We start from the raw sequence: 21,400 nt of genomic DNA on the forward strand, positions 1-21,400 counted from the left end.
CTGAGAGACCGAACAAAAAGATATCCAAAAAAATTGAAAGGTCAAAGAGATGTGGGATTGCAACAGATGCTCTGCTTGGGAGAGATCACACAGAACCAAAGTGAATGATGTGTAAGGGTTAGCTAAGGAAAGATTAAGATATGGAAGTCGTTCATGGCACACATCTGGTTTTCCAATGTGCACAGTACTCCCATTGGCGTGATTAGGAGCCCCACCCAAGTACTGAAAGCAAAAATATTTGTCTTGAGATCTATCTGGACAGAGGAGCCTAGCTGTCCTCCAAGTCTGGTGTCTGGTGATGGACAGAAGATACTACAACACCAACAAACTGCTATAATTGATGAAGAAAAAATGGGAAGTTTCCATGCTCATTTAAATGTCCTACTGCAAAAGGGCTGACTGAATGACACTGGAAGACCTCAGACCATGACTGAGATGCAATAGTATGATACTAAAAGAAATGGACCTCAAAAGTCACTTTAACAGCAGCAGTATGTGTTTTTTCCTCACCACATCAAAGTATTAAACTTTGTTTTGTGACACTGACATTCATTTTCAATTACTCTAATGATGTTCACCTGGTACAACTGTTTCAGACCCCATTCTTTGTTGGCTATGCTCCCCAGGTAAAGCACATCTATTATTGCCTGTTCTGCTGATTTAGAGACTTCTTCATATTCTAGAGACACATCATATTCTTTGTCATCTTTTCTAGAAGACCTTGCAGCAAACCCATTTCCCAAGTTCCCCTGAGACTTTTCTGTATCCAAGTTAAACTGTTTAATTATGAATTTGGTGGGGCTGGACCCCTCTAAGGGAGAACACAAATTACCATCTATTCATCCTCTGAATTCTAGTATCCCCATCCTACAAGAATCTTCATATAAACTCCCAAAACAAGTATCTAGAAAAGTTTTAGGTTTACATATGTGTACAGGATCACTCGTGGAGCCTGACTAGCGCTTTCCAATAATGAACAGTGATATGAAAAATGTTGCAGCCATGACATGAAGGCTTGATTAGTGGATACAAAGAAAAATAAGTCATATGCAGAAGCCCGTAAAGATGTCTGCCAACAGGAAGGAAGAAGCAGATAAAGCAGACAGCAGCAGACAGATAGCATGGACAGAGAGAAACTGAAAACAAGAAAGAAAATAAAATAAGAAATAAGATAATATGACAGTAAAGGAATGAATTAACTCAGGAAAGAAGGCTAAAATCTTATCGTCCAAGTCATATAACCAAAACAGTACAATTAATATATCAGATTCAGCTCAGAGAAAATTCAGTTTGCAAGCATAAATGATGGTGCAGAGCTCTTGAAAGAAGGAAGTTTGATGATGGGAGGAAAACCCTGGGAGCATAAAGCAGAGCACTGCAAGGAGCAGCCCCAGGATGCCAGGCCAGAAGACCAGCATGTCTAGCAGGGGTGCTGACTCCTAGCAGCTCCTCAGCTTTGTGACAGAGATTAGTGGCAGTGCCTTTGCAACTGCACCATCAAATGTGTGAGGGCAGCTGAAATCAATCATGGTGACCTGGAGTAAAATGCTATTGCCATTTTGCTACAGGTCACTATAGTACAGAGTTATCATTGAGTGACCAAAATAAGTTGGTTTTGCAAAGAAGTTCTTTCTTAGGTCCTTAGTTTTAAGCCATTGCTTCATTTACCTTTCTACAGTATCACTTTCACTTCATATTTTTTTTTTATTTTGTTACTGTTTAATAGCCCATTGTATAACTAGAACAGTATCACAAGCCAGCCTAACATGATCTAATAATTTTGTTTTCATTAATTTAGCAAGCAGTATAAAAGTGGCAGCACAGAAATATATGTAATACTGTACCCACAGTCAGAAAAATATTACAAAAGGTATTGGTGTTTTCAGACACAGATTTGCACAAAAACACTCTGTGGTCCAACTGAACAGCAAAACCCCATCTGCTTCAAAGACAGCCAGCATTTCACCTCATGAATCCAGCAGCTGGATTCCTTTCCTGTATATACATATAGGAATAAACTTTTGTCTATATGATACTCAGGGAAAAAGAATGTGCTCTGAATGCTTGTGTCCAAATATTTTGCATGACTATTCACATCATAAGTGTTCATGCAGTCAGTTTAAACATTAGTGGGTTTAGCAAGAAAGCAGATGGACCTGTATGTGACTTAGGTACCGAAACACAAATTACAAAAATTTTGAACAAAAGTGTAGTTGAATAAACTACACACAGAATAATTTAAATCATTAGCAACTTACTATTTGCTTAGGCCTAACTATGTTCTATCCAATGAGGAAAAAATTGAAAATAATCACCTCAAAATTTTTCTACTACAGTTTCTATTACAATAGTAATACCTTTTTTATTAAATTTCAAACTGCATCATGTCCACAAAAAAAGAGGAAATAACCAAGACTACATGGGCAAGTGCAGCAAAATCAGGTGAGATGGAAGAGGCACTCAGGGAAAAAAGAGCTGATGTTTGCAGCTGTATTCCTAACCAGGCTTGGCAAGGCAGTTGTGTGAGAAAGCCAACACACGAGTCAAAAGTCTCAAACAATCAGGTGTGGGGAGACTGAAGGCCATACAGGAAACAGCTGGGTGGCAATGACCTACTGTATTGACATGTGTAACCCAAACTTATCTTGGAATCCTTAGCACTTATAGATAGCAACAGGATATGTATGTCACAGTGACTACATGTGTCAATCAAAGTGCCTTCCAGACAGGATGAGAGGGCTGGTGACCCACAGCACAGCGTATGTAAAATACCAAATACAGCAATGCCAAAGGCTGCAATCCAGCAGCCAAGGGAAAAAGTTAACCAGATGATTGATTTCTATGTTCCATTGTCTTATGCAGATAGATAGCCATCATTTTTCCCTCAAAACCCAGTGCTGCCTTATATCCAATGATAAAACACAAGCATACAATGGCATGTTACATTGGCAGATTTTACTCTCAGTTGGAAACTCAGACTAGGTATTAATTACATTTTGATTGAAAGACCTTTCATCTGATCACTGCTATAATGAAACATTCCCAATGTACAGCACTGTATACCACAGAGTCACATAGGAATACCATGTTTGATTAATATGTTTGCTAACCAAAGAAATCAACCAAAATTCTATTGGAAACAGCAGTCACAAATGGTCGAGTTTTGGGACAACACAATCTGTAATGCAGAGCTTGCATCTGCTCAGCAAACCTGAAGAGACATTAACTCTAGCAACTCCCTCAAATTTGTGCTTAGAACTACTGCTTAAATGACCTGGACATACTGCTGAGGCTACAAGGCACTGAGAAACAGGGTGACATGGATCTCCATCACTGATGAAGAAAAAGAACATTCAATATTTTCAGGCTGATACTTGGAAGTTGACTAGTAAGAAAGAGCTAAAGATAATTTCTTCATCATAACCACCCATCTTATAGCCCAAACTACTTTGGCAAAATGAATTCATGAAACTTGCTTAAAAGGTAAACAAAAGTGTATCTTTCAGAAAAGCGTGCTTGGAAGAAAATTGGGCAAAGGGCTAGCTTTACTGGGAATGCTGGATTTGTAAGGCAGGAAAACAGAAAAGTTGCAGAAATTACTAACTTCTTGAATGCTCAGCACTTCTGCAAATCCAGGCGGCCAGGGGAGGTTTTCAGACCATCATGTGCACAAACTGGCCTTACTCTTTAAGGGTCATCTTTAAAAGTGCACAGCTGCCTCTATAATGGCTGATAGGATGCTTTTTGGAGGTTGGTTTGTTTTGTGGGGTTTTTTTTTCTTTAAAAAACAGTCTCTAAGCTTACAAGTAATTTCAAGCCCATGAAACATGAAATTGGAAACTGGGATCACCATTTGTATCCATTTAGCTTGTTACTTTACTCACTAGCACTGCAGCAGGGCTCAGGACCAGATGCCTTGCAAGGATATGACTCCCATTAGGTCTCATGCTCATCACTAGTAGTTCCCAAGTGAACTACTAATACTTCCCCACTGAAGGCAAGATGCTTCATATCTTTCTGCACGCTTACTTAATGAAGAAATGTGTTTCAGTAGACAATGTGACTGTATTATTTTTTTCTGAAAATAGTACTTGCAAATCTAATTTACTTTTCACGCAATATCCACTAAAGAACAACATTAAAGAGGAAACGTAAAGAATATTTTATATTAAAAATAAGCAAGCAAGGAGGAATTGCATTGTGTTGCAAAGTTATATTATTATCTTCATGTCACACTCATGTCATAGAAAAAGGCTGTTTATCATTTCTGGTAATCAAAAGATAAACAGTCTGCTCCTTCTTTATATTTCTGTATAGCATGTCTGAGACCACCAATGCATCATCTTTGTAAGGCAGGGAGAGGTGATACAGAAAACGTGACATAAAAAACTCCAAGGGAAAAAAGTAAGTGACATGACCAAAATCTCATGGGGAAATATGTGGCAGGGATTAAAGAGGAAACCAAATGTTCAAAATCCCAACCCTATGCTTTAACCACAAAACCAACTTTCTTCACTAATACTGAATTAACCCAGTAACTAAAAACAAAGGAAAACCAAGTACATATATTATGTGTATCTTGCCACTTTAACAACTCTGATGACACTCAAGTGTCCTCAAACTAGATAGGAAACAACTACAAATATATGTTTAACCCCAGTGTGGTAATCAGTTCCACAAACCAAAAGCAGTAGAAAAGCAAGGGAAAGCAACCTCACATAACACTGCTTGCTGAAGCTGTTAAACCACACATGCAGCCATAACATAGTGATTGAAAGATCTACAGGAATATATACTACTGACAAGAAGGGACTTAATACTTATGTTCAAAGCATGGAAAATGTTTTCGACTACAGCAGAAAGACTAGTAGAAAATCCAGCAGAAGGTTTTAAATTGTTAATTAAGACTCAAAAAGAACTCCTGTAGAAAAAAAAAACCTAAGGAGTCTAAAAAACACTGTAGCATCCTACTTCAGACAAATCTTTTTTAAAGAAGTCACAGTGAACCAGAGTTAGATAGGGACTAGGAAGAAGCTATTTTGTAGAAGAGAAACACACAGGTACTTTTTCACTGGGAAGCTGTTCTGGTTCAGCAGATCTGCAGCAAGAGTAGCCAGATCATTTGAAAAGTGAAAAGAAAATCAACTACTTGTTTTTATTTTAAAGGAGCCTCACTGTGAGAATAGGTGTGGGTGTGAGAGCTCTTTTTCAACTTCATAATATAACATGAAGCAGACAAGATATTTTATTTTTTTTTTTAAAGTACTGTCATGTCATTGCTCTGCTTACTGGGTGCCAGAATGATTTTTCTCTACTTATGATTCTTCTGAACCTTATGAAAATGCATCTGTGAAGCATTTAATACTAACATTTAAAAACAGAATATTTATTCAGACAGCAACACTGAGCAAAACAAATTTCCAGGGCTGCTATGCAGGTTCCCTGATGACAGAAAAAGTCTATTTATCCAGTTACCCTGGAGTTCTGCATGCAGTAGGTTTGTATCAATTTTTTGTCTGAGCAAACCAACATTTTCTGAGAATTGAGATCCACAGGTAAAGTTTACAACTAACCTTGCTGTCTTCGATCTCCTGGGTTTTTCCTTGAAGCACTCTCCTCTCTCCAAAATCGCAGGTTGACTTTAATGTAAGCTGACATGAAAGCATCGAGCTCTCTGCCCCAGTAAGCTCCAAAGACTTTGCTGAGTACTGCTGTGAGCTGGCGGGACCGAGGTTGGGTATCGGGAGGGCAGTGTGAACAGGCTTTGACCCTACGGCTGGCTGTCTTAGCTTGGAGGCAACCCCAAGTACAGGCATGGCTTCTATAAAAGTATCTTCTTTCTGCCAAAGAAAATGCTCCTGACCTCAGTCTGGTAGACTCCAGCTTCAGCAATTCCAGAACAAATACTTTAAACAAAAGTAGCAGTCATCTTCTCAAAAATGTCTTAAAACAATAATATTACGAGTTTCATAAGGAAGCAAAACTTTTCCTTCATCTCTTCCCTTCTCCCTCGCAGCCACTCACACGCGCTGCTCAGTGGCTCTGTAAAGAGTAAACACTCCTTTGGGGCGTGAACTTTTCTTGAAGGTAACTACCACAGCGCTGCCTGTCTGAGATTAAAGTACTCATAAATTTACTTTTTCTTCTTCCTACAGCATTCCAAGTCTGTGCATTAAGTGAATGAAGGACGGGAGAAAAGGAGGGAGAGAAGAGATGAAACCTCCCCGTACTCCAACTGTCAAAACAGCTCTGAGACCACAACACTGTAAGCAGAGACCTCTTCCTGACTACATAAATAACCAGCCCACATCTTAAAAAAAAAAAACACAAACCTCTTTTTTTTTTTTCTGATTAAAAAAAAAAAAAAAAAGACCTGAGTAGTGGCCAAAGCAAACAGCTGTTGGAAGAGTTTTTATCCCGGAAATAATCTCAGCAATGAAGCTGTTTGTCTGATTCCTGGCTATTTTTCACTGCTGACAACCATGAGCTACGGTGTTTCATTCCCCGTTCCTCCCGTGAAATCAGGTTAAAAAATCATGCAAGAGCGTGGCTAGGAACAGACGCTGAATCACAGTGTGGGTAATGTCTGTGCTATGAAAAATCCATACAAAAACACAGAGCAGGATATAGGAAAATCAGGAGCATTGTTAGAAGATTTAGTCAATACAGCTTTTCAGAGTTTGTGGTGGTGTTTTTTTTTTCTTTCTTTCTTGGTGGTGGTGCTAACGTCATCTATTTAATGTTAACACTTCCCTTTCTAAAAACATTTAAAGCTCCATGAAGTCCATGTCCAACGCATCATTTCTGCTTGTTGTTCATAGAAATATTCATGCTGGCAACCTCAAGTGCTTGTACATGGAAATACAGGACAGATAGGCAAGCAGAGCAGGCTACAGAATGAGTCACAATGGACAGACCGATTTGCTGAGCAGCATAAACGCTTACTTAAAAGGAGAACTGTAAATTCCTTTGAGAGTCTATAGCAGGGGAACTCATTTTAAACTGTGATATAAGGAAAAAAATGTGCAGAAATGCCACACCATTAAACTCTTATGAGATTTTATCACCTAACATTACAAACAAAAATATTCCACATTTGGTTTTATCGTTATCTCTTCCAAAATAATACATAGAGAGATAGGATTACCTAGATCCTATTCTACCACTAATATCCTACATGGTATTAACTATCCCTTCCTTGAATAGTATGTGCTATTAACGCTACAGATGTAAGCCCAAGAGAAAATAAGAGCCTCATGGACTTTTATTTCTCAAGTTAAGGATGGCAAGAGTTAGAAAAAACACAAAAAAAGAAAACAGAGTAAATGAGAAGCAGAATAAAAGGATACTCTTACATCACCCTTTGAAATTATTTTGTGGAATAAAACTGTAATACACAGTATTATCCTTAACATAGATCACACTGACACAGTAGTTAAAAATTCAACTCTCTCTATTGACTTATAAACTATTCCATTCTTATTTGTAGGGTAAATCTGACCTGGTTTAGGAATCTCCTGAATTTTGAAGTGTGTGTATGGAGGATTAGCAAACCCGTTTCAGCATCCTTTGCTTATCTTACCTTTGCTTTTGCCATCATTAACAGTAGCTGCAATGGACTCTATGTAAGATTGCACAGAAGTATCTGCATTGCATTTCAGACAAGTTTGGCCCACAGCACCCACCACTCTGTTCCAACAAGTGGGATATTCTTGTTCAGTGTGACATTAAAGGTCTTAGGCAGAGCAAAGGGGAAGAAAGCTCCTTGTGCGGTCCGCATTTGTTCTCCAGCACCATAAAGCACTGTGGCTGTGTAAAGAATTTAGGTTTCTTAGACACAACTGTTAATAGTTAAAGCTTTAGAAAGTGCACATATGCAAAGGCTGAAGCGGACCACAGGAAAAGAGGGATTTATCTCTTGCAGTGTTTGAGAAGATGAAAAATCCTCATGAGGACTGTTAACCAATGATCAAGACAAAGAATAAACTAGAGTCATGAAACAGATACTTTCTTAAAAAGAACTTTGCCAAAAAGATGTAATTGAATCTTATTACTACTCAGGGTTATAATTTTACGAAGTAATGCACTATGGTAATCTTGCTGTTCTTCTTTTGAATATGAATGATGAGGTCATGATACCCACAGTCTCTTTTGCAACCCATTTTCCCAGCACAGAAACCTTAAAAGTAATAAGTAAGCAAGCTTACTGGGAGAGAGTCATCTGTAATACATAACCAACAGGGTTTGGAAATGTGTGTTGTGATGTGAAGCTGGTGTTACTCTTTAAAAATTATTATTACCCTTTCAAAATAGTTGTTAATTATATTATGACTTTCAAGCTAGTATAAGGTCAGGGTCATCAACTTCAGAATTTAGACAGAGTTTTTACAATGATAAAACCCAGAAGTGCTTCCGGTCTACGGAAGATACAAAGAAGAATCTACAAGAGTATTTGCAGCAATTGAGAAAGATGATGGTGGAAAGCAATAATAATGCTCCATAGGTAAGAATGTGGTCACAAGCCTGGTTGCAAGTCTTGTCTTCCTGTTTTTGTTTTCCCTAACTCTAAGTAAAAGATAAATAAACACATTACTGCTACCCATAGAAATCACTTAGCTACATTTTTCACTTGAAAAGTTTTTGTGTACCTCATGATAAATATGGGGTTTATGAAGGATATCAGGGGAAAAGAATATTTAAGACCTAGGCTTCAGTAGTGTTTTCCATGCAAACAGGAAAGCACAGGATAAAGCATCTGTGGACAACATGCACAAAGAGGCACCAGACACAGGTGCTAGTGGTGGAGCTGACAGGCAGGGGATGGCACTGCTGGCAGAAGGTGTCTGGGCCCACAAGGATTCTGTGAAGGGAAGGACAGAGCGTAACTGTGAGGAAAGGACAAAGCTGGAAACTGCAAAGAAGGGCGCCTTGTAGGCAGCGTGCTGGTAATGTGAGTTTGGTGGAATTGTCCTCAGTAGCTCTGGGGTGGGGAGCTAAGTGACCATGAAGCAGGGCTGCCAGGGAGAATCCAAAGAAGGAATGAGGATGATTTACAGAAGCATGAATAGCAATCAAACAGAAAGAAGGCATATCTGTGAGAAACCAGGGGTGGGGAAGTTGCAAGCAGTGGCTATAACCTGAGGTTAAATTAAATCAAAGCAACATCAGACAGCCTGGCTTAAGGGACAAAAGTATTGTTGGCAGGATAGAGAAAGTAGTGAATAAAAAAATATGGCTGACAAACAAGGGACACGTATCTTCACTTGGTTACGTGAAGCTGATAGACACATATCTAGAAAGGGACTGAAAAGGAACAGGTCGGGCTAAACATGGTACAGAGAGAGGACCAGTAAGTTTCTAATTTACCTGCTTGGACATTTATCAGCTTAGACATCCTCAAGCCAGGCACGTAGGGGACATTATCTGGATTCAGGATGCAGGAGGATTAACACAGATCACGACTGAAGCCCTGACACAAGGGAAATGATGAAGTTGTGCAGGAAAGGAGAGAGTTATGAGGAAGCTAGAAGACAACCGAGCTGTGGAAAAAAAACAGAGGGCAACATTTCCAGTGGGGTGTTAGATAAGGAGATAAAACTGGAAAAAGGAGAGATCAAAAAATAGGGAAACAGAGCAACGGTCAAAACACAACCCTTAGTAGTCTTGTCAACAGTAGTGGCAATTCCAGTGAAATGTTGAAGGCAGGACCGTTTCTTTAGCTAATTACAATTAAAAATGATGACAATCTGACTATAAAGTATGACTTCAAAAGCATCAAGCAATCAATGTTTTTACAGAAATTATGAGTTAGATGAATAATCTTTAACTCATAGGTGGTATGTATGCATTGTATAGTAAACCCCACATCCCAGAAAAAGCTGTAATATTTATTTCATATAACACGAGCAAGCACATCTAAAATCCAAGCTATTTCACAAAAGATGGTATATGTCAGTAGTAATATTAAGGTGAATTTTTGTTCTGAAGACTTAACAGGAATAACTAACTATTCACAGCACAACACCCTAGCATAAATTTCCTTTCCTTCATCGCATCTGATACCAGATCAAGCTCCTTGAAGGCTGCTCCCCTTCTGCACCCCCAGCCCGGAGACAAACTGCTTGTATGAACCGAGCAGACAGCTGGCAGTGTCTCCCAGACCACAGGAAATATCAAGAGAGGGGACACCTGCCTCAAAAGTGGAGCCAAGAGATTTGTTTGCTCCTTCTGGTCTATGATCTTCGACAAGGAAGCTGTTGCATGTGTCCAGGGTCAAACAGGAAATGTCAGGGGTCCAGAGACTGCAGCGGTCTGTTCTGAGCTGCTTCCCTACTTCACCCCACTGGTGTAACAGCTGTGCCTATAGCTTATGTGAGCGGGGCCAACTTCTGAATGAGCTTCAATGTGCTGATACAATCACACAATTTGAGGGTTGAGCAGATTTTTTTTTCCCCAGAAAGAACTCTTGAAAAAGCAACCACCATTACTAAAATACTGAATGTACCTGAAATGGATTTTATGTTTTATTTAATAAACCCAGGTAAGGCACGTTTAAACTTTTATAATACAAGTAAGAAACTCTTCTCACGTCTGTTTGGTGTAACAGAATAAATTCAATCTATCAGATAATGATGAGACAAACTGTTCAGCTCTGACTCATGTTCACAGCATAGTTCTACTGACATTATCTTTGTTATTATAAAAAGTCAGGTGAATCCATTAGTCTCAAGGTAAGACATGTAGCAAGTATTTCATCCTATCTACAACTATGTAATGCTACTAAGTAAGCTGCTATTGTTTTTCTTAACAGTTTGGAATTTGCAAACATATATAATCCAAAGCCCAGTTACAGTCTCAGAAAAAGGTGCATCCGGCTTCCTAAAGGAAATCCTTCTGTTTTGGCTGAATGTTTGGGGAAGTTTTTCAAAGAGGACAACTTTTAAATAAGGATATCGTTTTATCCTCTGAACAATTTGGCCCTTCGAAGCTCAGCCAGGAGTTTATGGGTTTGAATGTATTAACTCTTAGAAATGACCAGATCTTTTATAATTTTTATTCATGCTGCACATTTGCAGCATTTTCCATCTGATGGTTTCAAACCTTTATGCACAGTTTAGTACCATACCTCTTTGTGAAGCGTGCAAGATGTATTAAAATATAGTCAAGCAGAACCATGAGGCTAAACGATCTTCCAAAGTCTATATAAGGCCTCAGTATTCTCTTTCTCAAGTAGGGATTTTTTGGGTTGAAACATCTGTGTGGGTTAAAAATTATCATTATTTCTGTTTGTTACACACTGTATTTAATCATGAAGTATTTGGCTTAAAGGAATCAAGCTTAAATACTATAGGATTGGGAAATGTAAACACAAATTTTTTAGGGGTAAGAAAGGACTAATAGCAACTGAACACACTATGTAAGTATTTACATACTGACCTACTGACTAGACCATCCAGCCAGCTGGTAAAGCTTAATGAAAGCATCAGCTTTCCTCTTTGGGAGGTGGAAGAGGAAAAGAAAAAAAAAAAAACAGCCCCAAACCTGGATAATCCATTTGTTCCTTTCTAAGTAAATGAAACAAACAACAAATGCTGAAGACTCTTAAAGCTCCTGTTAACTTCACCTAACAAAGAAAAAACCACAGTTATTTCAATCTTCATAAACTGGTCTGAAAGATTATACTCATCCTAAGAATCGAATTGCCAGCTTTTCTTTCCTTTCTTCCTTGTTTCCTTAGTTTCTCATTTACAAACCCTCTCCAGGGTGCAATGTGCCATAGCAGGCACACTGGCTTCTCCAGCATTCTTCTGGGCACTGGCATGTACCTTGTCCCTCTTGCATTTCTGCTCTCTTCCCCAGCTGGCTTTCTGTCTCTCAAAGGATGTCTGGCTTTGGATCACCTTTGGTGGGCTATGGTGAATTACTGATTTCAACTCCTGATTGCCCTATATCTCTCTGTCTTAGAATACATTACAGGTATATGACTTCAGTGCTGCATTGCCAAAGGAGCATTTCCCTCACTTCTCAGGGCATTTAAGAGTGTTCCAGCTCTCTCTGGTTACTGGAGAAATGTCTAAGGTAGACACCACAAACAGACATTTCTACAATGTATGATTAAGTTCTTAAGTGATAAAATTACTTTCAGTGGAAGTGTTAAGGAACAGAATTCCTGGCCTGATTTTATTAATGTTATTAATGGAAGCAGCTTTGCTCCATTTGAAATTTTGACCAAGGTTTAGATCATCTTTTATTCCCCGCAAAAAATGGTCCTCATAAATTCTCTCCAGCCACTACTGCTCTCAACACAGATCCCTCTAGAACGAAGTTCTCCCAATACACGTACACCCTAATACCATGTTTTATGATGCTAAGGAGACTTTTATAAGTCCTAATTAGACAAGAAGGAGCTTGGGTTTTTTTTTGGGGGGGGGGGGGGGGTTGGGTTAATCAAAGCTGTTCTGACTCTTGATACTAAGTGTGAACTGTACAGAACATTAATCCAAAATTTCTTCAGAGTAAACTTACCATGAACTTTTCTAACTGTAAAAACTAACCAATTAAGATAAAAAAACTGAGAGTAAACAAGAATCTACTAATTACCTGCCACCAGGTAGCTGGCAGAGTGGCAAACCTATGCTTTTATTTGCTGGTAAGGGAAAAATTCTTCTTATGAGCACTGTGGATCTGATAGAGGGTTTCAAAATCCTAGCTATGCTGCCATTCACTTGAGGATTGTAGAGAAAAGCCGCTCCATAAGGTTCCCATTGGTCTATTAAAAAAAAAAAAAATCAACTTAAAAAAAAAAAACAAAACACTTGGAAACATCTGCTGCAGTCATGAGCAGACTTTTGGCCAAGTGCGGCAATAACAGTGAGAGACTTTGAAGTCAATCAGCTTTGCTATCACCAGCAGATACCCCTGCAGTCAATGGAAATTACTGCACAGAGAGTTTGGGAGATATGAAGAAAACTTGCTCTGCCAGAAGTGTATATAGACAGCAGTGAAGAAAAACACTATTTTTTTAATAATCATGAAAATGGCTAGGAGTAAAAGGTTAGCAATAGGTGTTAAAAAAAAAAAAAAGAAGATTACATTAATACTTAAAGAATACTTCATGAAAACAAACATGGGTAGATTTTCAGCAACTAGCTTTGATATTTGACCTTAAACAAGTGTGAGCTGCACTGCAGCTGGAAGAACACTTCTGACTCACAATCTACTGTCTGCTTCCTTCTTGCTTTGAGGCTGTAGTCATTTAATGCTAGCTTGCATCACCCACAATTTATAATACCTACTGTGCTAGCTATACCACCTCTACCCATCTGCTTCTCTGTACCTTGATCTAAATCACAACTATTGTGTAATATTGTCTATTATTCCTCACTGCTTATCAGTATAGGTGAATGATCCAAGCCATGTTTTTGGTTTCCTGATGGTCTTTGCAGATGCCATTGTAAATAATTTTGTTATCAAGCCAGCCTTCCTACAATACTCACATTATTTAATTTTCTTTAACCATATAAATATCTCATATTTATCCTACATTTGCTGTGGTTTGCACTAATTCAGGAGATACTAACAGACATTTAAAAGGCAAGATTTCCTAAGGCAAACATAACATCTCCGCGTAAAATAGGGACTAACATTGTAGTTCTTGGGGAAAACTTACAAGACCACAATTGTATCACTTTTACTGCCACAATTCCCATTGGAAAAGTGGGCATTTACTTTACTCTGATGCTGGGTGGGTGTACCAGGTGGAACATTAGGCCCCATGGCAGCGTTAGGTTTATAGCTGGATTCAATGATCTTAAGGGTCTTCTCCAACCTAAATGATTCAATGATTCTGTATGACCCATTTCCATACACTTTCCTTGCACATCTTCTACTGCCAATGGCCAGAAGCAGGATACTGAGTGATGGATCCCTGCTCTGACCAGTATTGCCGTTTTGGATCTCAAAGTTCTTAGGTGAAGACAGATATTGTAAAGTACCTTGAAGTCACACTAGGATTTTTTTGCTTTGATAAGCAGACATGCTCTTTCTGCCCATGTCTTTGTGCTATATGCCTGTTCTGATTGAGGAGTTATGATGACACTATACAGCATCCACATTTTTAGCAGTGTTTCCTCACCAGGGCTTATCACCACACTCACTGTGGTTTCCTGCCCTTGTCTAGTGCTTGGCCAGCTTGGATCTCTGGCAGATATGGTCACCCATCTTTACCTGCAAAATATTAAGCAGGCAGGCCTGGTGTGTCAATAAATTAAAAACCTTGACCACGTATGATTTAGCTGTAAGTGGGTGCTCTGCTCTTTCAGAAAAAAATCAGCCTAATGCACGTACTACAAATCTCCACCATCTGCCTCTATCTCCTGTTGGCCATATGCGAACATTGCCTACAGTTAGCCTTGAAAGCTTGTGCCTTGCTCCATTCTGCTGTGATCAGAGCATGCTCCAGGCCAGCTGCTGAAATGGTTTCTGTACGTCACTAAACAAAACCTTACAGTTTTTTGATCAATAGGTGTCAAGGATGAACTTCTGTTTGTCTTTACCAAACACCTTCCATCTATACTACACCATATCTATACCTTGTGCCATCTTAAGAGAAATCTAATAGTACATTAAACCAGCAGCTTTTCAGGTCAACAAAATATATTTTCTCACTGCCACTCTGCCTGTAGATGCATGATTTTATCTTTTGTGTCTATATTTATGTATATATGAGTACACATTTAACATGTCTGACAGTCATTAATGCCCTTTGAGCAATTCACCTGGGTTGTTTTATCTTTCACCAAAAACCCCAACCCACTCAACAGCACACATATGTCAAAAATAACTTCAAATCCTGCAGATGTTAGATGCTTCCTTCCTGCTTCTCAGCATACTGGGAAGAGATATTACCTTACAGATGTGGCATGTTAAAAAAAAAAAAAAAAAAAAAAGAGAGAGGCTATGGTTATTTATTATATCGGACTTACCTTCAAGTGCAAGAAAAGTGCTAGATGGGAGACAAATGATAAAACTCCTCTCCCAGCTTTTATCCATCAGTGGGGCTTTTAGAACTGACATATGTAACAGGCATATGGCACCCATAAAGGCAACAGCAGCATTCACAAATTAAAAAATAAAATAGAAAGCCAAAATAATTTTGTTCCACCTACCATAACCCTAGGATAAGCTATGAAGAAAACATAGTTTTATCAAAACCAGAAGGGAGACTAAACTGGTTACTTAGCTGGAGCATCTAGCTAAATAGATGCTGTTAGCTAAAAATCAGCAAATGCTAAATTAACAGTCACTAATGAAAATGTCAGCAGTGGCACACACACCTTCAATGGTGACAGAGACCATTATCTACAGAAAATGTCTTGATTACAAATTCATGTAGCGCCACAGCCAACAGTTCAGTAATTTTCTTGATAGACCCAGGAAGATTTCAGCTGGTAGAAAACTGCATAATTCCAGCTGCTTCTGTCAGCCAATTCTGAGACTTAATATAGCTTCTCTTTCTACATTCAGAAAAGGTATTAGCTTATATATATTATTTCTTTTTATTCCTTTATTGTTTACTTTACTCTCTCTGAAAGTCTTATTTTTCATTCCATTCCCTTCCCTGCACCCAGTGAGAGAATCTTCTCCAGAATAAGAACAAGATGTGCAGGCAGTATTTTTATTTTCTTTTCAGAAACTATTATAGCATAGCACAGCATCAAAATTTCTGCAGTACAAACTACCTGAGCAACAATGGGATCTGCAGCTAGCAGAGTATTCAAAAATCCACTCTGACAACCTGTCAAAAGAGTCTCTTTTTTTTTTTTTTCCCCGTGAAACTACTTTAATTTAGAATTTTTCCCAATATTCCACAATATGGGATTTTGGTTTTAACTGTCTTTTCCCTCTCACTGTTCTCCAGTGGCTCCTGAGCCCTCTCACTGCCTTTTGCAAATCTCTACACCTTACTCCCTCAAACTATAATTAGCAACTTTTGCTTATATTGCCCTGCTTCCTTTTGGCCTTCTATGGAGCTTCTTGACTCTACCAGATCCGAGCGCTTTCATTCTGCATAACATGATAAAGCTGAAGCAGTCCAATACCAAATACTATGAGATACTACTGCAAGATGGCAAGAAATAGGATTCTATGTTTGCTTCAGTATATTGGGGAGAGTGAAAAAGGGTGAGACAAAACATGTGCAGTCTGCTATCTGACCTGGAAAAGGTTTCTTTCTGAGATTAGAGTTTGAGTTCCAGGCTAGTTACATTCTGGCCAAATTGATTTTCCCACCCTCACAGAATTGAACTCTGTTCCTCGTTATATGGGTGTAAATCTGCAGCAAAAACTTTGAACTTCCAATGAGTAATTCTAGATTTATGCCAGAGTAATTGAGAGCAGAATGTAGCCTCTTGGTTGCTCATAAATATTACACTGTTTAAAATTTCTATCCTCCAACACACTTGTGAACTTTCCAGTTCTTTACCCTAACCCTCTTTTTTCCTTCAGGCTATTCTACAAGTTGACACAATAAATATTTGGAATTTTTGACACAAATCATATTTGGAAATACTTTACTTCCAAATCAAGGGAAAATGTAACTACCGAGAATGTATTTATCAAGCAAACCCTTTTTTCCAGAGAAAAACTTCAATAATACCAAAGAAGCATTTTGGAGTGCTGACACAGGTAGCATGCATGACTGTCCAGCTTTTTCAAGTCTGCTGAAGAGTTATTATTTTATTAATTTCTAGACCACTGTAAATTCAATTAACAGGCAGCTGAAAAAAAACAAATCTCTAAATCTTATTTCTAAAATTGTTACACAACTAGTTTCTATTCATTCAACTCATTACAAATAAAACTCATTTCAATAAAGCATACTTTCTACACTTTGGGTAAACTTTATCCCTGGTATAAGTTTAATTAATTCCAGTGAGTTTTTCTTCCAGCAGGAAAGAATTTATTGTTTATATTATATGCCAACAATTTGTTTAGATTTAACAAAATATGGATACTCCTTATGTTATAACTTCTGTTTTAAAATTTATCACAGTAGTTTTTTGTTGAAACAATTTTGCTGATACAGCCACCCTTTGTTTGCTGTCCACAGAAGCCAACAGGGTCACAGAACTATGCTTGTGCATGCTAGTGGCTTCAGCTCACCCTGTTTGTCCACATAACACCAAAGTACCTGGAGAAATTTTGACACTGTCCAACTGGGACTAGAGAATTGCTTTTCTTTGATCTGGGGATTCATGAATCCCACACCGTCTCTTCTTTGATGAAAGACAGTTGGTTTCAATTAAAAAAAATTATGAATACTCAACAGGACACTTTCCCAACAGGAAACACAGTTAAAGTGAGTCAAACCTTAGCACAATACCTTTTGGATGATACCCTCTGCTCAAGTGTGAATATTCTCAGTCATTTCAGACATCAGCTTAGGCCACCTCAAGTTCTTACTAGTTATATCTGGACTTACACAGTACAAGATGAATGCAAAATCTTACAGATGAACTATTCCTTAAGAAGGCATAAAGATAGGCTGTTGAAAGGCTAGAATTTGAAAGGCCTCTGAGTAATCAGTTCTCACTGATTTCAATGAAAGGGAGGGGAAAATATCCATCCATAATTGCAATGGTTAGGGAACTCAAGAACCAAGCCCAATTTCCACAAAAATCTTTCCACATACAGAAATCTTTCCATAGACTTCAATGCCTACATGTGCTTAATAGTTCTCACTCAAGGACTCTGAGACTGGAATCGTATTATTCATTTATGTAAATCAGTTCAGAGAAAATTTAGAAATTAGTGGGGATGGTAGAAACTTTAGGACCATAATGAGATTTGATTAAATTGGCAGGCCAAACTATTCGGCATCCCTCCTATGCACTCTTTGAAACAAATTTGGCTTAAGCAGAAGCTCTTCCGAACTAATTAAAAAAATTATCAAGGCTGGTTTAAAATATTTATTTAAATTCCTTTTTGCTACTGGCTGCCAAGTTGAAGTCAAAACTCATCTGTGAATGGAAAAAGATCATTTGAATGGCAGTGGATTATGTAAAGGTTGAGACTTGCTGCCCAGAATGAAATCTGTGAACATTACATTGAAAGTGCTAGTTTGACAAGTTGGAAAAGGATTTGGAACTTGAAAGCCTCAGATGCTTTTAAAGTTAATTTGAATACATATAAACATGTTGGTTTTCTCCTTTTCTGAATGTTGCTGAGAGAAGCCATTGGGTTTTTGCCATGACACCAGCTATATCAGCAAAACAACTATCCCCAAATGTCTTCTAACTCCCATGCCAAGTTTTGACCTTTAAAGGCAGAGCTCCTAGAGTCTTTTTGAAATCTATTAGAAACATTTCTTATAGCTATTGATTTTGTACAGGTGAGACTGTGCTATAATAGCAATGGAAAGCAGCAGCAAACCTCGATACTCTTTTGCTATGTGTTTCTGTAGTAGATAAAGACTCATAGCCACAGACCACTACCCAAACAGCTGTATAGAGAACAAAAACCAACCTGTTTTCCTCTATGAAATAGCAGAGGTGACAGACATCATTCAGATTTTGCTGGTGATACCTCACCATCACTAATATGCCAGTCTTCTGTTAGAAAAGATCTGAACTGTAAAACAGGAGATGACTAGTCGTCCATCACAGCTATGATGCAAAGAAAATTACTGTGATTATGATCTTTGAGCCAGTAAAATGCAGATGGAATAGAGCAGATACTCAAAAAAGTAAGGTAAATTATCTGTCCATCCATCCATCTATGTCAAAAATTATACGAGAGCCTGGCCATTCATTATTTTCATGATCATTTTGTTCACATACCTATGTATTGAACAAGCAAACAGTGCTACTGTATTCTTACGCTTACAGTAAGGGACATTTATGACTTGCATTCTATGATAGTTTCATCATTACCCATTCTACTGTCCTTCAGCTGATCAGTGTAGGAAAAAATCCAGATTATTACGCACAGCCCATGACTGCATTTCAGTTAAAAATCCTATGACTTAAGCTGCCTTCTAATCCTTCTAGAGCCCTTAATTATATGGATTTGAAAATGTACCCTATAACTATTATGTGCTTGGATTGAAATTAATACTTAGTTTTCTTTCCCCTTTTAAAAAATTCCTTACTTGACATCATTTTTTTTGCTTTAAAGATTCTATACTAAATCCAAGGTTTTATTAACCATCAGCTCTTAAAGAGAACTGAAAGTCACCAGATTATTTCCTCTGCTTGCAGCATAACTTGTCTTGAAACAATCGGTGTGTCTATAGAATTTGTTAGATGTATGCATAGATTATTGTACTTAAAAAGCTATTTTTAATTTTCTCTCTCAAATGAAGTCAAAGATGATGAGGTATAGACTGCAATACACAAGTCCAATTATAGTGAAATAAGCTAAGGCATACAAGTAGCCCTCAGCTGTACACTAGCATTAATGTACTTCCTAAGGGTTTGATCCTGCAGCTCTAGTGCATGCTCATTTCTCGTTGCCATCAAGAGTTCAATCATCAGTTGCAGACTATAAAGACATATCCATTTCAAGCCATTAATCAGAGCTTGCAAGCTGAAGCTGGTGGGAGTTGTGCAGATATAGGACAGTAGCTTGCTCTGAGGTTTTTGCTAATTTGTTCATCATCCTTTGAAGCACAGAAGCAGGATAAGAAAACTGCATGAAATATTAAATCATCCCACATTCCCAGGAAGGTTCTGAAACAATTAAAAATGGGTCCTATAATTTATGTATGATAGTTGGTACTCTAAGAAAGCCTGAAAAACTGTCATAGAAGTAAGAAACTTTCCAGTTGCAAGTGTAACACCAGAGTATGTTTGGTTGCTATCCGCTGGGCAATACAAGATATACTAAGCACTTAACAAATAACTGCAAAAGCATAGGCTGTCATATTTTAGCAATGGAAATTTCATTGGGAAATTGCTTTAGATATCCCTCCAACTTTGAAGCCATACAATCATCATAGTTTTAAATTTGGAGTGGGACTTGACAAAGAGAATTTTTAAAATATGAGGAGAAAGATGGCAACAAATGACATGTTTCAATAAAAACTAGATAAAGTATACTTAGAAAATCTACATTTCAGCCTGAAAACATTAAGAGCAAATTATTCCTTCTTTACTTTTAGAAGTATTTTCACTCCTTCTTTTCTGTAAATTACTTTGTTCTCTTTCAAAATTCTTTTAACTGACCTGTTTAAATTACATTTTAAATCATGCAGTGATCAACGTCAGTGATCAATTACATGCAAAAAAGTATTGAAAAACTTATGTCTCCACTACATTTCTTCCAAATATTTAACTCTTAATTTTGAAAGTATTTCATTTCAAAACATTCCAGATGTTTTTACTTCAGGATGTAAAAAAAGGCATTGAAAACACACTAGATCAAACAAAGTATTTTCTCTCTAAAATAATTTAAAGATTTTAAAATTGATGTGCACAGCTGTAGGGCAAACAAATAGCTGATGTTGGCGAGCAGCTATTGTGCAACATGCATGTTTCACAAAGGAAGCATAATTGTCTCTCTTGAAACGTGTGCTCCCCCATCTGTCTATTGTATCCGTTACAGAGACAAGTATGTCTCTATCAAATTATGAACTACATTTTGTATTATGTTAGAACACATGTCTAAACTTGCCCAAAGGAAACCTATCAAATTACATCCCAGACAACTGCCCTTCCTCCAAAAGACGCTTGACGTCTTAGTGGAAGAATAACATCAAAAAACCACTGAGGCTGCAGTTTGAAGCCTACTTTTTCAACTATTTGACCAATATTAGCCCATGACAAAGTTGTTTAATTTTAGGCAAGGACACAGTAGGCCTGGGGAGACTACTGACTGTGGCAAAGGAGCCTTTGAGAGGACCAGCAGAAGTCCTAGTTAAGACCTAGTCTGTACTGAGAGAAAGGAATCACTCCAGGGAGTAAGACAATTAAAGGACTAGAAGGGTTTTTGCTTATTCTAGTACACACAAAAGCAGGGATTCATCTCATGCATCTTTATAGATCTAAGTCTGAGCAAGCCAGACCCAGCTGTAATTATGCTCAACAGACAGAAACTAGAGGCTGGTTTGAGGATAAGACTAATCAGCCTTCTGAGGTGCCTACTTCCTTCGACTGATCATACTGTGAGTCTCCCTTTGATATGACCAGATTCCAGACATTCAAGGTTACAGTTTCAAGTCACAGAAAATGTGACAGAAACATTGAATTAAACTATTCATTCCTTTGTCCTCCTGCCCCCGACATCCTTTCCCACTTCCAAATCACAGCCTTCTGCCCTTTGGCAGTGCCAATCATGTTTATTAAATTAATGGATCCATTTTTAAACAAAACCAAGCTTTTTTCCCCAAATAGATAGATAG

General features: G+C 38.0%; 1 protein-coding gene across 7 annotated transcripts in view; it reads right to left on the reverse strand.

Moving 5' to 3' along the window:
• NAV3 (neuron navigator 3) overlaps positions 1-21,400 on the reverse strand; it is a 414,628-nt gene that overhangs the window by 267,313 nt on the left and 125,915 nt on the right. For 3 of the 7 annotated variants that reach the window (XM_055807944.1, XM_055807943.1, XM_055807942.1), the window contains exon 1: positions 5,574-6,241. The exons of 1 other annotated variant lie outside the window; for it this stretch is intronic. In XM_055807944.1, the coding sequence (XP_055663919.1) occupies positions 5,574-5,816 (243 nt within the window). In that variant the 5' untranslated portion in view covers positions 5,817-6,241. Of the gene's footprint in view, positions 1-5,573; positions 6,242-21,400 lie in introns of those variants that run through there. 3 more of the 7 variants (XM_055807948.1, XM_055807947.1, XM_055807945.1) reach the window with 1 other exon arrangement.

Source organism: Falco peregrinus, chromosome 6 (genome assembly GCF_023634155.1).
Source record: "Falco peregrinus isolate bFalPer1 chromosome 6, bFalPer1.pri, whole genome shotgun sequence".
Lineage (NCBI taxonomy): Eukaryota > Metazoa > Chordata > Aves > Falconiformes > Falconidae > Falco > Falco peregrinus.